General features: G+C 37.3%; 1 protein-coding gene across 13 annotated transcripts in view; it reads right to left on the bottom strand.

Moving 5' to 3' along the window:
- heph (polypyrimidine tract-binding protein 1 heph) overlaps positions 1 to 20,995 on the bottom strand; it is a 603,602-nt gene that overhangs the window by 554,943 nt on the left and 27,664 nt on the right. For 11 of the 13 annotated variants that reach the window (XM_070092722.1, XM_070092729.1, XM_070092712.1 and 8 more), the window contains exon 2: positions 17,737 to 17,754. The exons of 1 other annotated variant lie outside the window; for it this stretch is intronic. In XM_070092722.1, the coding sequence (XP_069948823.1) occupies positions 17,737 to 17,754 (18 nt within the window). Of the gene's footprint in view, positions 1 to 17,736; positions 17,755 to 20,995 lie in introns of those variants that run through there. One more of the 13 variants, XM_070092727.1, reaches the window with a different exon arrangement.

The raw sequence follows: 20,995 nt of genomic DNA, 5'->3' as shown, positions 1-20,995 counted from the left end.
TCTTCATTTTGCATATACTGCGAAGACTTCTTGTGGGTACTACATACACGATGACAGGTCATACGTAAAACAACTTGCTGGTGGATTCCATGTGTCATGTGTTTCTCAACGTATTACTAACACTTGCCGACCTCTTAAAACCAATGGGACTGACCACTAAAAACTACATACGAAGTCATAATTTAAGTTTATTGCATTTATCATTATTTCATAATTTTGTGTGTGGATGAAGGTGCATAGAATAGTGTACACTATTCTTTTCAATTCAAATTTCATTCATCCACTATGTTCGTATTCGACCGTTTCCCAGTTTTCTTCGGCAACCTCCTTGCCGATTTTCTGTTCTTAGTTTTGCAGTTTAATATACGTTTTTTAAGTATATGTCGTTTATTGCAATTCAATTTAACCAAACCTAAAATACAGAATACAGCATTTAAAAATGTGAAAGAAGCATTTAAGATATTAACGTTGGGAAATTGATGTAAAATGAAGACAAGTCGAAATTTTACCACCCAACCACAGCCCGAACACACTGACAAAACTACGAAATTATATATATATATATATATATATATATATATATATATATATATATATATATATATATATATATATATATATATATATATATATATATATATATATATATATATATATATTAAAAAAAACGGAGTGAATATATATACTGTATAAATGTTTGCTCGGACCGGAATTGCATTAATGCCGGAAATGGACTACACACATGAACGAGGAGTCAGCGGAGGTTACGTGCTATGCCATTATGACATAAAATGGCTTTACTTCCGGATGGGCTTTACATATTCAGCAAGGCTGCTGAAGGCCGTAACACAATCCAGTTCACTACCAGCCCTACACAACTCCCACTCTCAACAACACCTGTTGTTTCCCCGCCGTAAATTGCACTTATCACGACAGCCTGCCCCCCCCCCTCCCCCTTTACAAGCAATCTCAAGTCATACCCTGCTCAATTCATCATTCTTCCGTGCACAAACTCGCATGCTATCATCCACATATTTGTCATGTTTCATAAAATGACACTTGAAGACTTGTCTCCAACCCAAGAGCAGCTTGTCCACACAGTCATTTTAAATTTGCTTGCCAGACTCCTTACAATCCACATAATAAGAAAACTCGACTACATCTGTTCAGCACAACCTAAGGATTTCGCAAATTAAAACTGGTTCATCAACTGAAATAAATTCCCACTATTTTTCTAGTATCACACAAAAAGACAGCCATAGGCTACTGAACATTTAAAAAAAAAAATCTTCCAAATCATGTTTGGATCAACTTTCATGGGGAAGCGCTAAACCAATAGAGATCATACAGTGAATGGGAAGTAGCAGTTTTATCAAGCAAAAATAATCAAGATCCCTTTCACCAACATCATGGCACCCCTTTAAAAGGGTACATTTGAAGAAACAACTGATCGGTATTTTTTTTTTTTTTTGGTCTGTTTCCTTTGTGCAGAGCTGCGTCTGCAGTTCTTATATCCTCTGGGATTTCACCCAGATCTAAGCTCTTTCACCAAAGAATACAGTGTGTTCGTGTTAGTGGTATTTTGCATTTAATAAATACATGATCAGCTTCACGCTTTAAACAGCGGTGTATCCAACACACAATAAAGTTCAGATCGTTGAGCTATGTAGGTGCCAATTCGGCAATTTTAACCCTTGCGCTGTGGATAGGTGGTATTCATGTATACTGTGGTCACATGGGTGTTGCAGCCATGCCTTGGCTTTTCTCTTAAAAAAAAAAAAAAAACTATTCCTAAGGTATCGTAAAGCATTATAAACTGAAAACGTGTAAAAAAAAAAATACTGATAAAAGGTATATTGATCATCAAAATGCCGGATCAACCAGGCTGTGATGAATATGTGGATCACTGGACCCCCGACCGCCAGCAGCAACAGCTGGTTGACCAGTGCAAGCACCAGACGAGCTTGGCCTATGGCCGGGCTCCCTGAGTAGAAAAACTATTGAAACTCATCCAAGGTAATGGTATAATGGTATGCAACACCGGCAAGATGAAGAACAAAATACGTATGTGCAAGTTATGTACATTTTCAAAAAATTTTGCTTGCTTTTTAGACTTATTCAGTCGAATATAAAGGTGACAAATATTGCAGGTAGCAGTAGTAGTGAAGGTAAAAATGATGGGATCAGTCCGTCAGCTTGAGGTTTTTGGGAGTGACCATTTCAACACTACTACTTAAAGGCTGACGGACTAATCTAGTCATCTTTGCCTCTCCACTGATTCTGTTATCTATGTCACCTCTGAATTCGACTCAAGAAGCCTGAAGAGCAGGTGAAACGTTTGGACAACAAATATAACCAACTGTTCCACATGTATCATGCTCGTCTAATTAGAAGTGTGCTGCAGTTTGACAAATTTAACTTTATTCTGCACGGCGATATACCTGTGACCAGTTTCGAGGATATTCCTACTCTCGCAGCCCGGCCTATGATCAGAATTCTCTGCTGATGGCCTAGTCAGCCAAGCTGTTGCTTTTGAAAGCTTCTGTAAGACAGGTCGACTAGAATGAAGTAAGCAGGGATATTCTGGCTGGCTGGAGGTGAACTGTGAGATTTCTGATTGCTGAAAATGAGGGAGGGCAACTTGAGTGGTGGCAAACTCATGAAGGCAGATGTAGACATGGAGCTGCCACTCTTGCTTTATGAAGGCTTTTTTTTTTTTTGTGACAGACCGATCGGAACAAAAGATGAAATGACTGATTAAGGCAGATGGAGTGAGGAAGACGGAAAGAGGGTCGAGGACTGAATGATGTAGGGAAGGGAGAGATGGAAAAGGGGCAGCAAGGGGTGTGACTAATGGAGTTATGTAACAAAAACAATCATGGCTTCGATCGATAGAAGGAAGTGAGCCAAGTTGGTACAAGTTAAGACATTTTTTCCCTTTGCCTGTCAGGCGTCTTAAGCTGATCAGGTGTGCTGCAGCCAGGATGGTTGAGAGGGACTGTTTTTCAGGTGTAGTATTGCATGAGGGGTGGCGTGCCAGTCTTATTCAGGTGTGGCTACAGCAAGTGGAGGTCTTTCAGATACAACAGCAAACAGGAGTTGGAAGTTTTGTTGTAGTCTGTTAGGTTTAATGCTATCGACTGTCTGAAGGTCATCAAGAACTCTTTAATCCTTAAAATAGAGCTTAAACTCAGCATATTTACACTAAGAGATACAAAGCTCGTAGTGTATATACTTTTCGTTTTGTTGTAATGTGATGGTGCAACATAGGAGAGCGAGGATCTTTTATCACGTTATGCAGCAAGGAGGACCAGGAGGGGGCAGAGATATTTTCATGTTCTAGTACATAAAAAGGTGGTGAAGTTCTCATTACGGTATTCATGTGCAGCACGAGGGTTGGTGATATCTTGTTCAGATATTACAGTGGGAGATTGTCTGATCAGATTACACTCCAGGTGCATACAACTGTATATATACAGGACAATCATTTCAAATATAAACCCTGCTCTGAAACTCTTCCTGCATAGCCGCAACAGAGCTCAGAGGCATAATACAAGACACAAATCTCTGGTATTCCCCGTGTTTGACTCAAAAGGAGTGAAAACTTAAAACGCTCTAAAATCTGGAACACAGTCTGAAGATTCCAAAGGTTTCCTATCAACCAATTGCTTTAAAGCTATTGTTAAAAAAGCACCTTACCTTAATGACAGCAATATACTATAATAAAACAAATCGTGAGACCTACTATTTTTCATTCCTGTTTTCAGACAGAACTGCAGAAATAATTCTAACAGAACATAAATCGTTATATTTTGTATTGTACTTAGTACTACTTACCTTGTTAAAGTAGACGATTATATTTTTATTTATTTTATTAAATCTATAACTATTAAGTTCCTACTAATGCTGTGCATTACTAGTTGAAAAAAAAATTAAGTGCAGTATAGTCTGAGTTTTACCCCAAGACACTGCATTCTATGGGCCTTCAGATTAATGTATGTCGTGTGCAGTAATATTAACACTATGTTATTACCACTACAAATGTTACATACCATTTTACAACAAAAATCCAAATATGCCATCATTATAAACCAAAGACAATGAGTTAATATTAAAGATTGCAAACTTGAGCATTCTTGTAAACCAACTTAATTAATTATCCAGTAGTTACATGAAAATCTTAAAGCTGCCCAAAATGCTCTGCATAACCAGTTTTCCATAAAATATTCCAATAATGTGAACTAATCATAACTATATCAACTGTGTAATGTACTTTGTAGAAATTATCATCATTATTATTAGGGCAAGTCATCTGCTGTTTAGCGAGGCACTACAGGGTGGAGGTGAGGAAATACTGGAAGAACTAATACCACAATTGCACATTTCAAATTAGCAATCTTAAATGGTGTAAAATTCACCGACTTGTAACCAAAGTTGCATCAAGAAGAGTGTACAAGAATTTTAGTTTTCTTTTAAATATTAGGGGAATTAATAGTTGTTGGATACAAGTTTTTATATAAACATCAATAGTAGAGTACATTAAAAAAAAGGGGGGGGAGGATAAATGAATATCATGCATAGCAACCAGATATTTATTTTCCATTTTGGACAATCTGGCATGCAAGATTCTACTAATCAATATGATGGGAAGCAGATTTTGAACTCAAGTTGTCATAAATGCAACTTGGAGATTACTAAACTGGATCAAACAACTCGGCGAGTACAACTCTACTTTTATTATTACAATCAAAACTAAGTGCTAAACCATACTTTTAATATACCTTTATCTACGATGGGTTTCAAGAATTTTCCTACTACCCAAGCCTGCATCTGAGCCAGGCTTGTTTAGTGCTTGCCTGGACAATTGTCCAGGCTGTTCATGTGGTGCAGATAACTGTCCCATTTTCTCTTGAGGACTTGACACTTGTCCCAGCGGTGTTCTGATATCTCTTGATAAGATGTTAAATAGTCTGGGACTATGTTGATGCCATTATATTATGGCAGTGTGCAGATTTAGGACTAGGCCCCTCACATTCTATCTACGTAAATATTATTTATGTACATCTCTCTCCTCCACTTTGGTAAGTATAAATACATTTAGGACTTGAAAGGATCTGGTAATTTAAATGCTGTATCGATACATCTTGCAATGGTATCATGTACATTATCTGCACTGCCTTCATTGTGTTTAGCTTTGGTACACACAAAAAGGCAGAATGAACACTTCTTTGTGCATTTATGTTACCTTACTGCACTGTATAGATATACTCAAAGATAAAAAAAAATTAATTGTATTATTGAACAGAAAATTATATTTGCCTAAATTAACGAGATGCAACCTCAATTCACTTAATACATGGATATCATAAGAAAATATGAAGAGTTTAGCTTAAAACATAACAGAATTTGAAAGCACTCTGACTGCAAAGGTCACTCAGTACTTGGTGCTAAAAAATCTAAATACATAATAAAACATGAATAAAACTAAAAAGCAATAAAGGTAATGAACATGAACACAAATTAATACTATCAAACTAAGCTGAAATAACCACCATTAGTTAAAAAATCCCATTAAATTATTAATGTGAAAACTCTACTAAAAGTTCTATGTGGTCCCTACAGGCACTTTAGTAATTATAAAAAACCATGATCCTAGGTAGTAGGCTGGTAGGCAGCAACTGCACAGGGAGGTACTACCATCTTGCCAAGCAAGTGTGAAACAGAAGCCTGTAACTGTTTTACATGATGGTAGGATTACTGGTGTCTCATAAACATGCAAGATTTCAGGTACGTCTTGCTACTTCTACTTACACTTCAGTCACCCTACACATGCATAGACAAGCATATGTATACACATGCCCCTCTGGGTTTTCTTCTATTTCCTTACTAGTTCTTGTTTATTTCCTCTTATCTCCATGAGGAAGTGCAACAGAATTCTTCTGCCGTGAGCCATGTGTGTTGTAAGAGGCAACTAAAATGCCAGGAGCAAGGGGCTAGTAACCCTTCTTCTTGTATATATATTACTAAATTTAAAAGAAGAAACTTTTGTTTTTCCTTTTGGGCCACCCTGCCTCAGTGGGATACAGCCAGTTTGTTGACAGAAAGAAAGAAGAAAAAACCATGATGAAGGCAGAAATGCCTAAACCATGGGCAAGTTGTCAAAATATCTTTTATGGTCAACGGTATATCACAAGCTACAGAAGAGGGGGACAGGAGCACCTGCCAACAGTTGGCTATGGATGAGATGTGTGAATCACAATAGTAAAAAAAAAAAAAAAATCATGAACTCAAAAGAAATTTAGGGCTGGAATAATACCTGCCATCATATTAAGATCACCAACACTAACTATTTGCTTAATTCACTTTCAGATTACAGAAATCACAACAGCTTCAAGTCAATATTTTACATTCCACATCTGAATTCATTATTTGGTCCTTGTCCTTAACCCTAAATGTCAGCTAATTTAGATAAAAGGATAACATAAGATCAAAAACCAACCAGTCACTTTCAAATCTAAAATATAAAACATGAGCATACATATATAATTTATACTATGCTCCTGCCCATAGTATCCTGATGAAGACAGTTGCACGAAATCGTACATTCAATTACCAGTCCACACAGTAAATTTATGAATATATTTCAGGCTATAATAGTTACTACAGTGTAACATACAGGAATGCAAAATATTTTAGATTAAAGCATTATATTCAGTGAATGCACCTAACACAGGCCATCAAAGATCTACAAGGCAGAGGAGAGCCAGCGACAAAGGTAAGTAATGTAAAGGGTAAACTATACTTAACACCTACCAGTTACTCAAAAAACTCCAAATTTATGACTGCTCAACTACTTCAAATTTAAAATTGTTACAATTTCATTACTGTATATTGTGCTTGACGATTATTCAACTACTTAATCATTACTTCAAACTCATAATTGTTTCAACTTCACTGTTTTAAATTGTGCTAAATTGTAATACTTCTTTTTTTATATACTATATCAAAACTGTAATTCTTCTCTCCCAAACTTATTAAAGCTATATAGTGTGAACTAGCTGAATACAGTGGAACCTCAACTCACGAGTTTAATCCATTCCTTGACCTTGCTCGCATCTGGATTTGCTCATTTGCATAGTCAATTTTCCTCATTTAAATTAATTGAAATGCAATTAATTTGTTCCGGCTCTCAGGAGGCATGGCAAACTACTTCAATAATTTCCCTAATATCAACTCTACGGCTTATTTATCTATCACAATTCATCTAATATGACATAATAAACAATATAAATAACGTAGAAACCTGATATATACTCTAGAATGAATAAATTATGTCATCATGTAGTGGTATTGTCGGCAGCGGACAAAAGTTTGTCTGGAGACTGGACAAAATACTCCTTGAATAATTTCGCTATCATCATCTATACGGCTTATTTCTTTCTTTCAACACACAAGCCGTATCCCACAGAGGCGGGGTGGCCCAAAAGGAAAAATGAAAGTTTCTCCTTTCATATGCAGTAATATATACAGAAGAGGTTACCAGCCCCTTGCTCCCGGCATTTTAGTCGCCTCTTACGACATGCATGGCTTACGGAGGAAGAATTCTGTTCCACTTCCCCATGGAGATAAGAGGAAATGAACAAGAACTAGAAAGAAAATAGCAGAAAATCCAGAGGGGTGTGTACATATATGCTTGTACATGTATGTGTAGTTTGACCTAAGTGTAAGTAGAAGTAGCAAGACGTACATGAAATCTTGCATGTTTATGAGACAGAAAAAAGGGCACCAGCAATCCTACCATTATATAAAACAATTACAGGCTTTTGTTTTACACTCACTTTGGCAGGACGGTAATACCTCCCTGGGCGGTTGCTGTCTACCAACCTACTACGGCTTATTTATCTATCACAATTCATCTAATATGACATAAACAATATAAATAACATAGAAATCTGATATATACTCTAGAATGAATGAAGTATGTCATTATGTAACAGGTGGAGGCGGCTACAACCGCTCCCGCTTTGTGGTAAACACTGCCATCTAGTGACGGCCTTTTGAAGCCGTCTATTATTATAATTATTTAGTACATACATATTATATAGTTTTTTAGTACATTATTATTATACAAATATTATTATTATTATTATTATTATTATTATTATTACAATATTAATAATTTGTAATTTTTATTCACACAAAAAATTAGAAGATTTACTGTTATGCAGACTACTGCATTATTGTAATAATTGTATAAAAAATGTCAACCCATTCAAGACTGCATATTGGAATGGACATTTGTTTACTTTTAAACATCGCCAAAAAATCGAACAATTCTGGTACTTTGAGCTCAATTTCAAAATATTTTTTTATCGTGAAACCAATCAAAATCATATCTATTTCTGTAATATATCTTCCATTCTATCAAATGAGACAGAAAAACAAGAATACAACCATAAAAACCATACGAAAATACTGCCAAGGAGCGGTTAATGGCTTAGAAGTGAACTCCATTATTTATGGTCCGATTTCTTTCATTTTTGGTGTACGTTAAGAAGCACCTTTCCATCATACATTGTCCAAGTTTCAATAAGATAGTCCAACAAACAAATGAGATCCAATTCCCTAGATCAAGAGCAAGAGCCCCTCACCAGCATCAAGGAACCTCCCTGGAGGTCCACTCACCTATGGAAATTTCGCTCACGTATGGAAGCAAAAAATCGACTGATCGACTGCTCGTGTTTGGAAAAACTCACACATGGATGTGCTCGCAAGTGGAGGTTCCACAGTATTAAATTTTTTCGTATTCACTGTAACTCGCCTAACGACCACATGTACAATTACAGCACTGTTATTGCCTAATTAATCTTAAGTACAGTGGACCCTCACCTAACGCTATTAATCCGTTCATGAGAGCTCAACATTAGGCGAAATTATTGTTAGCTGAATTAATTTTCCCCATAAGAAATAATGGTAATCAAATTAATCCCTTCCTGGCACCCCAAAGCATGAACAAAAAAAATTTTTTACCACATGAAATATTAATTTTAATACACACAAACTGAAGAAGACATGCACAGTTACATGACACTTACCTTTATTGAAGATCTGGTAATGATTGATGGGATGGGAGGAGGGGAGACTGTGGATGGTGTTAATGTTTAGAAGGGGAATCCCCTTCCATTGGGACTTGAGGTGGCAAGTCCTTTTCCGGGGTTACTTCCCTTCTTCTTTTAATGCCACTAGGACCAGCTTGAGAGTCACTGGACCTCTGTTGCACAACAAATCTGTCCATAGAGGCCTGTACCTCCCGTTCCTTTATGACATTCCTAAAGTGTTTCACAACATTGTCAGTGTAATAGTCACCAGCACGGCTTGCAATAGCTCTGTGGGGGTGATTTTCATCAAAAAAGGTTTGCACTTTAAGCCACATTTCACACATTTCCTTAATCTTTGAAGTAGGCAACTTCTTCAATTTCTCTATCCCCTCCTCCGAAGCAGTTTCCTCAGATGTGGCCTCTTGCTGTTGAAGATGATCTAGCAGCTCATCAGTGGTTAGTTCTTCATTGTCCTCCTCCACCAACTCTTCCACATCCTCCCCACTAACCTCCAACCCCAAGGACTTCCCCAATGCCACAATGGATTCCTCAACTGGCATAGGATTCCCAGGGTTAGCCTCAAACCCTTCAAAATCCCTTTTGTCTACACATTCTGGCCACAGTTTCTTCCAAGCAGAGTTCAAGGTCCTCTTAGTCACTTCCTCCCAAGCCTTACCTATAATGTTTACATAATTGAGGATGCTAAAGTGATCTCTCCAAAACTCTCTTTGAGTCACACAACTTAGCCTTGAGGACATTGTTTTTCCTGAACACTCTGGGAGTTTCAGAGTGATACACCAATAAAGGCTTCACTTTGCAATCACCACTAGCATTAGCACATATCAACAGAGTAAACCTGTCTTTCATAGACTTATGTCCTGGGAGTGCCTTTTCCTCCTGAGTAATGTAGGTCCTGCTTGGCATTTTCTTCCAAAACATGCCTGTTTCGTCACAATTAAACACTAGTTCAGGTTTCAGTCCTTCACTGTCTATGTACTCCTTGATTCCTGCACATATTTTTCCGCCGCTTTGTGGTCCGAACTGGCAGCCTCACCATGCCTTATCACACTATGTATGCCACTACGATTCTTAAATCTCTCAAACCAACCTTTGCTGGCCTTCAATTCACCCACATCACCACTAGTTGCAGGCATTTTTCTAATTAAATCCTCATGCAACTTCCTAGCCTTTTCACATATGATCGCTTGAGAGATGCTATCTCCTGCTATCTGTTTTTCGTTTATCCACACCAATAACAGTCTCTCAACATCTTCTATCACTTGCGATCTCTGTTTCGAAAACAAAGTTGCACCTTTGGCAAGAACAGCTTCCTTGATTGCAGTTTTCTTGGCCACAATAGCAGCGATGGTTGACTGGGGTTTTGTGTACAACCTGGTCAGCTTGGAGACACGCACTCCATTTTCATACTTAGCAATGATCTCTTTCTTCATATCCATAGTAATTCTCACCCTTTTTGCTGCAGGGTTGGCACTAGAAGCTTTCTTGGGGCCCATGTTGACTTATTTTGCAGGTGCAATCACTAAAAAGGCTGTGATAATATGAAATGTTCCGATTGTATGCTTGGAAGCGACCGCGGTGGCTGGCTTGTAAACACTGGCACCCACGGAACAAGAGAGGTGGACTCAGGCCGCACGTGGACGTGTCTCGAACGAATCGCATTGAGCAAGTTTTTTAGCGCTAGCCGAGGCAAAATTTTTGCATTAAAATGTATCGCTAGGCGGATTTAACGTTATGCGATGCGTTCGGTAGACGAGGGTCCACTGTAGTTTGAAATGCTCTGCATATAAAGGGGCATTTGGAATGTTCACCAAATTGTTACACTCCTTTGTGCAAACATGTATCATGCTAAAATAAAATTGTTGCTAAACCTTATAAGCTAATAAGGAAAAGGAAAAGTTAAATTGGGATAAATCAGTTATGGTCAAAATATCAAGTGTCTGTGATTAAAGTAGGCTTTACAAAAGCAGAGCAGGCAGTGAGGGTACCCAGAAGCTGAAACCAGAAATGGATTCTATATGCTCCTTGATAAAGGGTACAATAAATTAAAGTGTGTTGAAACGATAAACAAGACCAGACAAATTTCAAAAGGGGGGTGGAAGGGGGGGGGGGCCTCTGCATGTGACTGATACATGAGAGTCTTGTTTGGCCAATACAAAGGAGAACAGTTTCCTAAATATGACAACCATGAAAAAGAATTTGACAATAATGCAGTGGTTTGATCACAATTTGGCCATTATTGATAAAATAAAATAATAAAAAATGTGCCTGGAATGCTATATCTTGATTTCACTATCCTTGCTACAATGGATGACAACTTAAGACACTGGAGTGCCAGAATTCTGGCATAAATTTAACACTACAAATGCAATTATCAACACACAAGTTTCACACAAGAAAATTCTGTCACTACCACACGTTGTCCCTCAATAGACAGTCAGGTCCTGGAAATTGTGGATCTATCAAGTTGAGTACTAAGTGAGGTTTTGGAAGACATGCACGTAGAATACAAATACAGTGGACCCCCGCATAACGATCACCTCCGAATGCGACCAATTATGTAAGTGTATTTATGTAAGTGCGTTTGTACGTGTATGTTTGGGGGTCTGAAATGGACTAATCTACTTCACAATATTCCTTATGGGAACAAATTCGGTCAGTACTGGCACCTGAACATACTTCTGGAGTGAAAAAATATCGTTAACCGAGGGTCCACTGTACAGTGGACCCTGGCCTTACGATGGCATTGCGTTATGTTAAATCCACCATACGATACATTTTAACGCAAAAATTTTGCCTCGCCTCATGCTAAAAAACTCGCCTCACACGAGTCGTCCGGGACACGTCCCACGTGTGGCCTCAGTGCCAGTGTTCACAAGCCAGCCAGTGTGGTCGCATCCACGCATACATTCGGTACATTTCACCTTATCCCAGTGTTTTTTGTGCTTGTAACTGCAAAACAAGTCACCATGGGCCCCAAGAAAGCTTCTAGTGCCAACCCTGTGGTAAAAAGGGTGAGAATTAGTATGGAAATTAAGAAAGATTTTGAAGGGTTTGAGGCTAACCCTGAGAAGCCTATGCCAGTTGTGGAATCCATTGTGCCTACTTCAAAGATTAAGGAAATGTGTGCAAAGTGGGTTGAACTGCAAACCTTTATGGATGAAAAGCACCCTAACACAGCAATTGCAAGCCGTGCTGGTGACTATTACAATGACAATGTTGTGGCCCATTTTAGGCAAATCTTAAAGGAATGAGAGGTACAGAGCTCTATGGACAGATTTGTTGTGCGACAGAGGTGCAGTGACTCTCAAGCTGGTCCTAGTGGCATTAAAAGAAGAAGGGAAGTAACCCCAGAAAAGGACTTGATACCTCAAGTCCTAATGGAAGGGGATTCCCCTTCTAAATAATAACTTCCACACTCCCCTCCTCCCATCCCACCCATCAATCATCACCAGATCTTCAATAAAGGTAAGTGTCATGTATTCTATTCTTAGTAGAGTATTAATTGTGCATGTCTTCTTAAGTTTGAGTATTAAAATTAATATTTCATGGGGTAAATTTTTTTTTTTTCAGATTTTTGGGTGTCTTGCACGAATTAATTTGATTTCCATTATTTCTTATGGGGAAAATTAATTCACCTTACGATAATTTAGGCTCACAATGAGCTCTCAGGAACGGATTAATATCGTAAGGCGGGGGTCCACTGTACTCTTACATGATGATGAACAAACTGCAAAAGAAATGGTGAAAGAGCTCATTTCCAAGATGCTCTACACCAGTGGTGGGCACAGCTAACCAAAATATTAGCATCACTAACCTCTAATCCGCTAACTAAAAAAATTAGCTCCGCAAATGCTAAACCACTAAACTGCCAAAAAAATTAGCGAAAGCTAATGCTAAACGCTAACTTTTTCACATGAATTCAGATTCGGTTTAGTTTTTGGGTCTTTTACTTTTAAGACTTTCAGAACAGACCTGGAGAGCTTCCTAATAAGATATAGAATGCCAAGGTCATACGATGATTAAGTGCCAACTAATAATGGGGTTAATATATCATGAACACATTAGAAAGACGAAAATCTTAGTAAATTTCAGGACTTATTTTAATAACTTTCTAATGTGGTTAAGATTGAAAAAACTGAAAACCCACACAGTACCACCACAGAAATTGTAAACAAAGATTTTAATGAGACAAGATTGCCCCCAAAATAAAGAAGACTGACAAAAAGTGAAATTTTGCTAATTTTTTAGGCTAATGGAAAAGACAGTGTTGCAAACAGTACTCATCTTTAATACTCATGTATAAATACCAGTGTTGTAAAGTAACGAAATAAAACTACTTGAGAACTGTACTTAAGTAACTTTTTTCAGTATTTACTTTTTAAAAAGTACTGAAATTGCTCACTACTTTTACTTGAGTACTGAAGTCTGTTATTACTTTTAATTCACTACAATCTGATAACAATACGTTACTCATCACATCATTAGTAATTTTTGAAAAGTAAACACCGAGAAAAGTTACACAAGTACAGTACTCAGGTAGTTTTACTTTGTTGCATTACAACACTTGGAAAGGTACTGTACTTCTAAACTGTCATAACTTGCAATACCCACAAAAATTAAGAAAATATCCTTTGATTTGAGGATAAAATTGTCATCCAGGTGGGGCCACAGGTCCTGCGATTCCTGGCCCTCAGCCTGAGCTGCCTCTGCTTCAACCACAGCTGCTGCAGACTCCTCAACAACAACCTCAGGCGGAAAAGAAACGTCTCCCCCGTTCATAGTAAGTGACAACGCACCCCAGTGATCGCTGACACTAAGACTATAACAATGCTGCTCAGATGCTGCTGCTGCATTGACAATTCACGTATACATGTAGCCAGCCAATAGTGTGCCTGACTGACTGTGGGAAAAACGCCCACAACAGACAGGAACAATCACATGCGCCGTTGAAAAGGCATTGCTTTCCGACTACCAACAACGTATGATTTTTTTTAGCGGACTTAAAGTTGGCGGAACTTTATTTAGCGGAAGTTAATTGGTATGCTAACGGTTTCCAAAGTTAGCGGAAACACTAATCTGCTAAACAGTTCCGCTGATTAGCAGTTAGTGGATTAGCGAAATTGTGCCCACCACTGCTCTACACAGACATCAATACAACCACCACAGCCATTCATTTGGGCCCAGTAAGACCACAACCCTCCACCAATGATGTCAAAGTAAACAAATACCTGCAATCAGAATTTAAGGTAAGAAATAATTGCTTTAGGTAACCTTTCTAGTTATAAATACTCTTTTTTGACTGACTAAACCTGCCTAATTTAATGTATATGACTAGCCCTAGAAGGGCAACATCACCCCTCTCCAAACAAGCAAAAGTAACTGCACTGTAAGATATCAAAATAGTACATACTATTATTTTTGACAAATAAAAAATTAAAGAAAATGTAGAGAGGAGCTCAAATATTAACTATGCATGACAGCAAACTGCTAACATAAACAGCTTGGCTGAACAGGCAGTGAACAAAACTGGCCTTAGTAGAGCTGAAAGGGGTAGAAAAACACTCAGAACTAGCCACAAGTATACAAGAGGTTGACAACATTGCCTGAGTATTGATGCTGTCTTCATACAAGACAGACAAATGTCCTGTGGCTCGGTTGGCAGAGCATTCAATTCACAGTGTGTCCATGGCTTGATCCCAACATGGGTGGAAACGTTGGGCATGTTTCCTCACACCTGCTGCCCCTGTTCGCCTAGCAGTAAGTAGGTACCTGGGTATTAGTCACCAGTTGTGGGTTGCATCCCAGAGAGTGGCAGTATACCAGATAGGGCTGGGCTTTGAAATGAACTGGAGTAGAATAACAGCACTTACCCTGTAAAACTGATGTATAAAAATAAAGTGGCTACTTGGAGGGGGTGGTGGCAGTTGTAAACGTAATCAAAACAAATTATGGTATGTCTGTGCACTTGGCAAAGGCTCACTGAGAGAGAACTGGACTAAGATGATCCGTCCATGGCATCTAGTAAGGCAAGTACTGCAAGGTTTCATTTTTACGGTTAGTAATTTTGCTTGGTTATCCGTTCAAGTAGCATTATTAATCCACACCACATGTACCCAATCATGATGGGTATGGAAAGGCTAGGCTAACTGCTTTACAATCACACAGCATACACAAAGCTTCACTGAGCTAAAGTGTAATATTTTTGACCATGTTTGTGGGCCACACACCTGAATGCTGTCAGGTATTGTAAGAACAACCTGTAAATCAGAAAGTCAGATCCATAGTCAAATGGTGCAAGGGAATTATTAACAATACTCATAAAACAACATTAATTAAACTTCAGCTCCCCATTCTCCCCCCTCCCCTACACACAACACCTAATACAGGCTTAATTACTAAAACAATCAATCTCAGGGCTAATGAAGGGTCACAAGTGAATAACCAACAGTTGAAGTAACAGCCACAGGACCAAGATGATGTCTGCCCTTCAATGCTCACTTGGCCCCAGCCAAATGCTCCCCCACCAGATCAATTAACTGATGCAGTGGAGCCAGCACTGAAACTTCTATTTGTCCTCTATCCTCTCACCAAAGCACCCCACTGCCTCCCCCCTAACACCCAGAGACAACAGTTCCATGGGCAGGGTCAATTTTGAGGCAAGCAGAAACCAGGAGTGTATTACCATGCATGGAAAATACACCCACTCACCATGACCACAATAATGAAGACTAACATACAACACCTCTTAAAGGAACTACACTTGAGGGATATTACTAGAATAAAAAAAAATGTTACTCAGATAGGTTTGCAACAGTAAGGCAGCACAATTCTTAATGTTGCCACAATACTTACCTCCGATCTTTTTAACCGAGACAAACTGGCAAATTTATACAAAATCTATAAAGTACAAATTTTTACCAAGAAATACTCATCTTATGATGCATTTGAACTTCATTAATGGTTTACCAAAGATATTACAACAAAAATTATAAATACCATTATGTATTACAAAATTGAAGTGTTGAGGAATAAAAAATTATCATGCACTTTGTATAGAACAAGACAATTAATAAAATTTTGCAAACCACATTATCCAAATGGACAAAACTACATCATGCTCATATGTATTCTGGCATTCTTGGACAATCCATACACAAAATCTATCCGGGCATTTTTACCAGGCATTTATGAACTGCAGAATAAAAGCTAGTTCTAGCTATCTCAAAATATTCTACAACAGATCACTGCTTATCTGGATTCTTCGAGGGTTAAGGTGCACCGGATTTTCAAAATCAGATCAAACCATTATTTTTATTGTTCAACATTATGCACATTTTTTTTTTTTTTGCATTATCTGCTGAAGTGATGGGTCAAACAAGACTGCCAAATAACTGAAAACCAGATAATCAATAATCTTCTATATAGCACTGTGTATTAACTGCTTTTGGAGTATCCTGTATATAAAAACTAGTTTTTTTTTTCCATTTTGTTTTGATTACATATTAAATGAATGTCATTTAAGCAACGTACTGTAATCCAAAATAAATTTGACATGTGACATAAACCAACACTTCCAATGAACTCTAGGGAAAAGGACCTTAAAGTGTTCCAGTTTAAATTCACTCTTAAAACTAAACCAAAACTGAAATAAACTGCTAACATACCTAATGCAACCTTCATTTTTTTTCTTTCCAATTTCCTTAAGCACATCTTTTTTGCAAAATCACACATTCAACAAAACTAAATTACCAATGTTTTATGAAGTATTACCCTTCACAAATAAACTTTTCTACAAGCCAGTGTAAAATTATTATTATAATCATGGGGGAGTGCTAAACCCATAGGATTATACAGCACACTGGATAGGGGGGGGATGGAAGGCATTCAGGGTCAATTCAGGGAACTGGAGCACATATCTAATTCCCTCACCAGCGTCAAGGAACCTCCCTTGAGGGGCTAGCCAATGTAAAAGCAGTATTCAAAATAAAAATACAATAATGCTTCGATCTTAAATTATATTACAAGCAGTTAACAAAATTTACAAGAGTAATTTGTAAGTGGCAAACAAGCAGTGCCTAAATATTTTTATAAAATTGATCACTGAAGCATACTGGAGAGACAAAGTTACTATTACTAGCAACATCCCAATACCAAAATAAATTAAGAATGATACTATTGTATATCAATAGTACCTGTACTGTTGTGGTGTATATGAAATACTGTATTTCCAGTTTATTGAATTTAATTGAAAGTGGTAACCCTTTTTATTAAACTAACAAACTAACACTTCCATCACTAGCAATAACATCGGTGACTAAAGAGCAAGCCGAGCTTCTTAAAAGTGCATGAGTATTGCTAATTAAACGAAAATTAAAGCGATAAATAAGCTATTAAGCAACATTATAAACAGAGATTATTGTACTGTATTCCACAAGCCATTACTCTACCCACAAGGGCTCCCAAAAGAATCATGTCAGAAATTAATTCGATGTTCGATGAGTTTATATAATCATCAGTATTTACAACCTGATTAACCTTATACTTAAATACATTAAAAAAGCCTTCAGTTTCACATTACCAAACAATGATCATCATCCACCTCATTTTCAATACATACCCAACGTCGTCGTTATCACTGAAAAGAGACAATTAAAAATTAGACGGAATAGCAAATCTTCCATTACATCCGAGGGATCCTTAATATCTATACTGCACCATTCACAAATAACTCTCAATTTTGAGAGCAATGTTAGACAATATTTTGGACCATCCTGGACTGATGTATCAGAACAGATGGAATCACTATTTAACATTTCCTCCCTAAAATGAGGGTTACTTGTGAACTGTTCCAGCCACGGCATTGTGACTTATTCTGCTATATACTTCAATTTGCTATGTAGTTGGGACCATGCATTGACAAAGCTGCTTTAACTTCCCAAACACAACATCCCGCATCAGTGTCAAAGAGTAGAATAAACATGTCAGCGTTTAAAAAAAAAGAAAAAAAAAAAGTTTAAGTACATTATGACAATGGATTATGTACTGTACCAGCTATTGACTTTTTATTTAAAAAATTAATTTGCAAGGCAAATTCTGAAAATTTAGCACAAGTAAATTTTAGAAAAACTTAAAAATATGAATGTCATGGTCAACACAATTTAAGAGGTACTTCATTTCAAACAAGACACAGAATTCATAAAAAAATTAAATTATACACGTATATAGTGCTTTTTAACATTTTCAGTTATTCTGGTAAAAGAATGAAAATTTAAAAGGACGTTGGAATACTGACCCAAAAACCAAGATTTTTATAAAATTTTAAACTGGTTTCAATGATATTCCTTTGCAGTAATACACTGTAAGAAAAGTTACTAAAGCACTCTTCCAAATTTCCTTTTAGAAAATTGGATTAGACATTAAAAAAGAATTATAGCTCTGTACAGTCAAATCCTTAAATTCGTGAGCTTTGTCATTAACCCCTTCACTACCTCTCAAGATTTACATTATTGAGGCCAGTTGTGCTTCTGTATATCAAAGTTATAACTTTTTGAGTAGCTGTCACACAAATCTATGTTAATGATGCCAGATCCCTCGTGTAGATCTAAGCTTTGAAAACAGCTTCCTCGGATAAATTGTGAGCAGCAACTTTAGGCCTAGATACGAGAAAACGGGTCTGTGCAGAAAGTGAGCACAACATTAAAAAATAAATGCAAGACGGGAAAAGCAAAACTGACCCTGTGTTTGGTTTAAAACAATGACTTTAAAGACTTTTTCTAGGATGCTTTTTAATGGTTTTATTGGCAGATTATTGGTATCTTTGATAGAAAGGAAGATATACTACTAAAAATAAAGATGATTTTAGCTGGTTTCAAGACTGGGAGTACATAGTTTAAAATTGGGCTCAATATAGAGAAAATATTACATTTTAGCCAATTTTTCCTGAGGATGGGTTAGGCCCCTCTACAACCCCCAGTCTGTTTTATAGGTTTTCATTATACCTTACCTTACCTTTGAATAGGTATGATTCAATTATTATGACACCTCTAACAATGACCAATCATTCTTGGTTATATTTTATCTGAGATATAAGGTAAATCTTAGATTTTTTTGTGATTATGAATTAAAAAGGGAAGGCAAGTGCAACATAGGAAAGACCTGGGGATGTGATTAATGAAGAGGAAGATGTTTTAATTCCTGGAATGTGATATATGGTTTAGAAAACCAACAAGTTGAAGAATGAGAGAGACAACATATGGGAAACTTTATTGAGGAAATGTTTCACCACATAGTGGCTTCATCAGTCTAATACAAAGAATGGTGTAGAGAGAGGAGTTTGAGGTAATCAGTCCCTCAGCTTGGAATTGATGTGTTCAGTCCATCAATTTTGAAGAAAGTACAGCATATGATCGGAAAAATGGCTTATATACTGTAGTCAGGCAAGTTGAAGCAGGAGGCGGCGAAGCCACAGTGGAACCATCTACTAGTGTAAGTAGGTTACTTGTATCTTTACACCGTTTTTCTATGTACTGGATTGAAGAAGTCACTATGTGACAAAAAAGAGAGGCCCTTTCCCAAACTCGTTCTCAGGGTCAAAAAATTTTCGGAAAAAAAAAAAAAAAAATTATTGTGAAATGATGAGAGAATCTTTTTCCGATCATAATGACACCAAAGTAGGAAATTTGATTAAAAACTTACGGACTTAAGCTCTCGCAAAGTTAGCAGTCTCACAATGGGCGATTTCACCCATTTTGAGCCCTATTTTCGACCAATTCCAATGTTACAGTTGACTAATATCATAGCTATTTCCCTAGAACTCCATTTGTTCTATCGATTGAGTACAAGAATCCGCCCATTTACCGATTTCAACTACCCAATAAAGTGGTCAAAAATTGGCAATTTGGGCAATTTCACACAATTTTCAAAAGATGCCAATTTCGAAATAGGGTCCAGAATAAACAAGACAGACATTCATGGCACTAAAATAACATTTTATCTGTTCATTAGTCATGTCTCTAGGCCCCTCTTACATTACTTTTGCTTTCCATTTTAAATTTTTATTCTCACAGAAAATAGAAGGTTTTCTGTTATGTATACTACTGCATCATAGTAAAAATGGTATAAATGATACCAGCGTACTTGTGAAAGAATATTAGACTCATGCGTTGACGTGTATTGGACGCGTGGCTTGATTTGTTTACTCTTGAACATCAGCAAAAATCGATCATTTCCGCTACTTTGAGCTCAGTTTCAAGGTACATGTACTTGTCATCGTGAAACCAATCAAAATCATCTCTAATTCTGTAATATATCTTCCATTCTATCAAATGAAACCAAGGAAACGAGAATATAACCATAAATACCATACGAAAATACACTAGAAATTCGCCGTTTTAAACCAAAAACAGTCGAAGTTTTTTTCTCATTATGCACAGCGTGCTTCAGGATTTTTTATACTGCACACACTGACCACACAGACCCATTCTTTCATATGTAGGCCTGCCAGCTTTCTTCCACCAGATTTGAAGGCGCTAGAATTTAGGCGTACAAGTATGTGACCAACCCTGGCTACAATGACATACTTGTACATGATCAACCCTCAAAGGGTTAACAATGGCCCCAAACTGCAACAGTAGTGATGCTGGAAGTTCTTCAAAGCCTAAGAGAAGCAGTGAAATGCTTCCCATCACTGAAATAGTGCGAATTCTAGACTTATTTTGCTTAATTTATCAATTAAACTTTATCATAGGGACGTATGTAAACGAAAAATGACTTATTTATAGGGTTCGCTACTATCCACGGTTTCAGGTATCCACCTTTGATATATGGTTCACTACTATCCACAGTTTCAGGTATCCACCCTTGAAGTCTCGAGAGCT

The sequence above is a fragment of the Cherax quadricarinatus genome, chromosome 40 (assembly GCF_038502225.1).
Source record: "Cherax quadricarinatus isolate ZL_2023a chromosome 40, ASM3850222v1, whole genome shotgun sequence".
Lineage (NCBI taxonomy): Eukaryota > Metazoa > Arthropoda > Malacostraca > Decapoda > Parastacidae > Cherax > Cherax quadricarinatus.
This window is presented reverse-complemented; position numbering and strand designations above follow the sequence as displayed.